Consider the following 6000-nt stretch of genomic DNA (forward strand, 5'->3'; position numbering starts at 1 on the left):
AAGCTGCCGGCTTTTATCTTTAAACCCGGCAGGAAAGGAGCAGGACTCCCTCACACAGCTGTTTGAACAAAGCTCTGAGATTAGCCCAGTTTTCATCTGTTTGGCCATCCTGAACCAATCACAGCAGCCCAATCACATGCAATGGTTTGATTGGCCAGGCTGGGTCACGTGCTCCTGTCCAGGGGTATCATTAGTTTGCCTCAACCCTAGGAATAGTCAAGAGGGGAGAGTGGTTCCCCAAGGAAAACCCAGGTTCTGGTACCAGAGAAAAGGAAGAAGAATGCTTGCTGGGAAAGCATGAAATCAACAAATTATTAGATAAACAAATAACTGTTCCCTGCTGTGACTGTACCGTAATAAGTATTGGCGCATTTCTTGGTTTTCTTTTTATTATTTTCTTCATTTCACCCAGGACTCATGAAAACCTAGATCCCATCCAACGTTTGAGTATCTCTGTTTTAACGTATTTATTGAGAGTTGTCTTGCAGCCACTGAGATGCATTTGTTTGAACTTGCTGTAGACCTCGCACTCCGCGCAGAAGGCCACCACGCCGCCCGAGCCCCAGCCCCAGCCGGCAGGAGCGAGCCAGAAGGGCAAGGAGGGCTCCGCCAAGGACAAGAAGACGGCCGCCTCCGAGAGCAACAAGCAGAGGAACACCAAGCAGGAAGCCAAAGAGCCGGCCCCCTGTGCGTGTGCGGAGCCGGCCGTGGCCGTGGCTGTGGCCCAGGCCAACGCGCTGCAGAACGGGGACAGGCCCCAGAGGAGACGCGAGAAGCGGAGCCAGTCCTTCAGGGGCTTCTTCAAGGGCCTGGTAGGCGGAGCTTTCAGCATTTCTTTCTGGGCTCTCGGGCCAGGGGTGTGCTGCTCACCTCCTGAGGGGACCATTGGCTAGGGGCTGGCGGGACATTTGTCAAACAGTATTTATGGAGCACCTGCTCTGTGCCAGGCGCTGTGCTGGGCACAGAGAGAGAAGGTGGGCACAGGCCTTGCTGTCTGGAGTGACAGTCCTGGCAGGATGGATGGGGGGAAGAGGGGGAGCCAAGTCTGGAAACAGCTGGGAGGCAGAAGGCAGGCCTGTGAGGGGAGCCTGAGGGTGAGGGCATGGCCTGGCCTTGGCCTTGATAGGAGTGTCAGGGAGCGCTTCTCAGAGGAAGTGGAGTCTCGAACTAGTCTGCGGACAGAAGGACAAGGGGAGGTCTGAAGGCAGAATGTGTGCCAGGCAGAGGGAAGACAGGTGCCAAGGTGTGCTGGAGAGGTGGCAGAGAACTGGAGTTCAGTCTGACTGGATGAGAAAGCAAGGGCGGGAGATGTTGGCAGGGGCAGGAGATGACTAGAAGCATGGATGGCTGTCTGTGGCCAAAGGGAGTCTTGAAGAATTTAACCCAGGGAGATTGCTCTAAGCCTGACCCTGCAGGCCGGGGACACAGAGGTAAATACCAGTAAACTTAGCTCCTTCCATCCAAGGAAGCCTGGTCGGCATGAGAGGAGGCCAGACATTAAATAATCAATCAACCTTTTTGTGTTCTTTATTTCTGTCTGTTTAGTTGTTTCCTCCCTAGGCTATTGGCTTTGGGAGGGCCGTGACCATATCTGTCATGGCCAATGTCCTGTCCTCCCTGGTGTGGTGGCTGGCTGGATGCATGCCTCATGGATGGATGAGTGGGCGGATGGATGTGTGAGGGGATGTATGAGTAGATGATGGGTGGATGGGCAGACGGGTGCATGGATGGAGAGGTGGCTGGATGCATGGACGGATGGATAAATGGATGGATGCATGGATTTATTAAATATTGTATTTTCCATACAAAAAATACAATTAAAACTACTTTTGCCTACCCCTGTATATACCATACTATACTGTGTTACCCTATATATATTTATATTACATATACATGTTTTACTACACTGTACTATATGTACTATATGTTATGCTATATTAACCATACTAGGTTTCTATATGTATGTATCTATACTAATAAAAGGGTAATATGCTAATTAGACTGGGTAACTGGCCATCTTCTGGATGTCCAACTTCCTTCCAGACAAAGCCACAGTGGTGGGGGCTGAGGCAGAGACAGTTAGGGGTGATCAGGCCAGCAGGGGAGGGCAGTTGGGGGCCATCAGGCCAGCAGAGGAGCGGTTAGGTGGCAATCAGGTGAGCAGAGGTGGTTAGGGGCGATCAGGCAGGCAACCAGGTGAGAGGTTAGGAGCCAGCAGTCCTGGATTGTGAGAGGGATGTCAGATTGCCGGTTTAGGCCCAATCCCTGGGATTGGGCCTAAACCGGCAATCTGACATCCTTCAGGGGGTCCCAGATTGGAGAGGGTGCAGGCCAGGCTGAGGGACACCATCCCGTGCATGAATTTCATGCACTGGGCCTCTAGTATATAATATATTATTCAGTATACACTATCTTATAGTATACTATCCTATACTACATTATACTACACAATACTATCTATATATACTATCTATTATACTACTCTATACTATATGTATTTTACTATCTGTGCTTCCTTCTATGTACTATCTGCACTTGGGTTAGGGTTAGGGTATATATACTTTACTGTACTATATATATAAGCCCATATTATACTATACTGCCTTACAATATATTTACTATACTGTAAAATGGCCAATAATAATAGTACCCCTGATCATGCAGCAAGGTGGATAAATCTCAAACCCATGATGTTACATGACAGAAGCTAGGCTCAGAGCTCTATGCTCTGTGATCCCATTGCTGTGGCATCCTGAAAGAGGCAAAGCTCTAGGTCTGGAGAACAGCCCCTGGTTACTAGTGTCTGGGGCTGGGGGAGGGGTTGACTCCGAAGGCCTAGGAATTTGTAAGTGATTGAACGCCCTATTTTGGTTTTGGTGGTGGTTACATGGCTACTTGTATTGGTCAAAGAACATAGAACTGTACACAAACAAGGATTAATTTTATTGTATGTAAATTATACTGGACAGAAAAGGTTAAATAATAATAATAACAATAATAATAGTACTTGATCCCTAGAGTTTATTCAGCCGCATTCAGGTGGTGCCTACTGTGTGCCGGGCAGGTACTGGGCACCGGATACAGCCGGCAATCCACAGCGCTCCATGCAGGTGGAGACAGTGTGGATAGAGAGTGGTTAGAGAGGGTGACTGACATGAGCTATAATCATGGAGGGTTTTCTACGCCCCAGGCACGGTGCTAAATACATTACATGTACAAACTCACTTCATCTTAGAACAATTCTCTGAGATGACTTGTATCACCCACAATTTTATTTTTTTTTAAATAATAGTTTATTGATTTTGAGAGAGAGAGAAACATCAATGTGAGAGCCTAACATCGATCGCTGCCTCCTGCACACCCCAGCCAGGGATCAAGCCCACAACCTTTCAGTGCACTGGATGATACTCAACCAACTGAGCCACACCAGCCAGGGCTGTCACCCCATTTTAAACATGAAGAAACTGGCCCTGGCCAGGTAGCTCAGTTGGCTGGAGCATTGTCCTTATATGCCAAGGTTGTGGGTTCGATCCCCAGTCATGGCACAAACAAAAATCAACCAATGAATGCATAAATAAGTGGAACAACAAATCGATGCTTCTCTCTCTCTCTCAAAAAAAAAAAAAAAAAAGAAGAAGAAGAAGAAAGAAAAAGAAAGAAGCTGACTGAAGCACAACCAGTTATTTGTCTAAGATTTCACAGAGCTAGAAAGTAATAAAACTAGGCATTGGATTTGGGCATCTCATGGGAGACTATTCTCTTACCCACCACTGGCGAGTAAGGTGCATTTATTGAGCACAGTGCTCGGCCCAGAGTAAGTGCTAAATAAATGGCAGTTGTTGCTATATTGATATTACAGAGCCTCATTAGGACATACTTTCTGATATTTTTCTCCAGGGACCAAAGCGGATGTTGGACGCTCAAGTGCAAACAGACCCCGTATCCATTGGACCAGTTGGCAAATCCAAGTAAACAAATCGCCACAGTTCCCACCACGTCCTCCTGCCACCAAGAGGCCTCCTCCCTATCCATCTCCTCCCCAACCCACTCCATGTATATATTTTTTCTTCTGATGGCCATCAAATGCAATTCTGCCTACAAACCAAGCCTGAGCTGTTGTATATTGAGGTGTATTATTTACGTCTCTGGTCCGATCTTTGCTGGTAAATAATCATAAGGATGGTTTAGCAGGTTAACTTGTCGGGTCAGAAGAGTGGATGGTGGGGTAGGGTAGAGGGATCTTTCTGGTTAAACTATGAAGCGTGGCAGCGACAAGTTGCAGGAAAGAAATGGCTGCCTTGCGTAATTAAGCTTTGTCTTAAACGGGCTCATCCAAGAAGAGAGGAAAATCTGTTTGTTTAAGTTCACCTTTCAAGGAGGGAGGACATGGCTCCGTATTGGGAGGTTGCCAATTTCCTGGAGTGGAATGTGTGGGGAATGAGAAAAGGAGTAAGAGTTGTTTTTTACATAGGGTCCTTGAAAGTTATTGACGAGAGGGGCAAGATTGACTGGAGAGAGCTTGAAACAGTTTGGGTAAACAATTGCTTTTTTGAGGCTCAGTGACAAGGGCGAGGATTACAACTTAAAAAACAAAACACACAAAAAAACAAATAAATGCAGTTGCTAGTTTATTTTGCAACACAAGGGGGCGCCCAGGGCTCCATGTGACTCCTGCATCCTGTGTCCCTAACAAAGATGTGGTCCCTGCGATCTTATGTTCTTCATGTTTCTCAGGTGGCTGAGGGGCTTGCTTCATCTGTTCTGTCTGGCACTTGTCTCGCGTCTGTCTGTAATTTCCTAATGTTCTCAGGATGTGCTCTGGTAAAACCCTCCCCGTAACCCCAATTAATAAAAATTTACAGAAGATTATTCACATATGAGTTTTTTAATACTTGTACAGAGGAATAAATAGGACCATGAGTCTATTAAAATGTCATTCAAAAGTCGCATATGATTGGCTGATATCATGTACTGTATCTTTCTTTCTCTGAGTTAATAAAAAAAAATACATTGACATCTAAAGCATCTTTTAATTTTCCACTTTTAAAGCAGGTCTCTCACATCCTATGTCTGAGACGCCTTTATCTTCCCCAGTAAAATATATATATCAGTGCTCTTCCTCCAGCTTGCCCTCTGTCCTAGCTCCTCCCAGGTTCCCTGTATGTGGGCACACAGGAAGACCACCGTGTGCGCATGTACGTTTGCATATGCACACGCACCTGCATAGAAGTGCTGTCTTGGGCCAGGCTGCCTAGAGCTGAGCCTGAGATGGGATTCGTCCCGATGCACGTGAAATCCTGAGGGAGGACTCCCTTCAGAAAGGGAGGAAGAGAGCAGGGCTGGGAAGGAGCTGAGCAAAGCCTGGGCTCAGCTGGAGCTGGGCTGCACGCTGCATGGGGGGCGCTGTGGCATGAAGTGCACCCCACAGCAGGTGCTTCCTCCAGCCAAGGGGCCACCCTTCGAGGCAGGAAGGCAAGCTCTTCCATTGCGCTGAGAAGCTGGGCTCCCTGAGCAGCTAGAGGCCGTCTGCTTGGGCAGCGTCCGCTCACAGATACACCCACGGGGATTCACATTCACACCCCTGAGCATAAATGCATGTGTTTATACATATATACATACACTGCATACAGAAATAAATGCATACAGGGATCTATAAATACATGCATACATTCATATTCAACACACATACAAATAGTGTATGTAACTAACACAGATAGACACACACACTTGCCCATACAAATCCATCACATGTGTGATCCATCACACATTGATTGGAAATGAATTGAATATATTCTAAGACTGCACTTTAGCCAAATAAAACCATGGATTGGGCAACAAGGTGTTTAGAACGTGTGTTTGGGTGCTAGGTTTCAAATAAAGACCCCAGGTGTCTCCCATGAGGCTGAGTGACTTCCTCAGACCGCCTGCCTGAGCCTGGGGGTTACTTTGAGAATGACCTCATGGCACCTCATGTCCCAAAGTTTAACTTGGCACAAATCA

General features: G+C 47.0%; 1 protein-coding gene across 8 annotated transcripts in view; it reads left to right on the forward strand.

The window, feature by feature from the left end:
- The window catches only part of BCAS1 (brain enriched myelin associated protein 1), a 67050-nt gene extending 62177 nt beyond the window's left edge, over positions 1 to 4873 (forward strand). For all 8 annotated transcript variants that reach the window (XM_059705268.1, XM_059705265.1, XM_059705263.1 and 5 more), the window contains 2 exons: positions 522 to 812; positions 3898 to 4873. In XM_059705268.1, coding sequence (XP_059561251.1) covers positions 522 to 812; positions 3898 to 3972 — 366 coding nt within the window. In that variant the 3' untranslated portion in view covers positions 3973 to 4873. The remainder of the gene's footprint in view (positions 1 to 521; positions 813 to 3897) is intronic.
- The last annotated feature ends 1127 nt before the right edge of the window (positions 4874 to 6000 follow it).

Source organism: Myotis daubentonii, chromosome 8, assembly GCF_963259705.1.
Source record: "Myotis daubentonii chromosome 8, mMyoDau2.1, whole genome shotgun sequence".
Taxonomy (NCBI): domain Eukaryota; kingdom Metazoa; phylum Chordata; class Mammalia; order Chiroptera; family Vespertilionidae; genus Myotis; species Myotis daubentonii.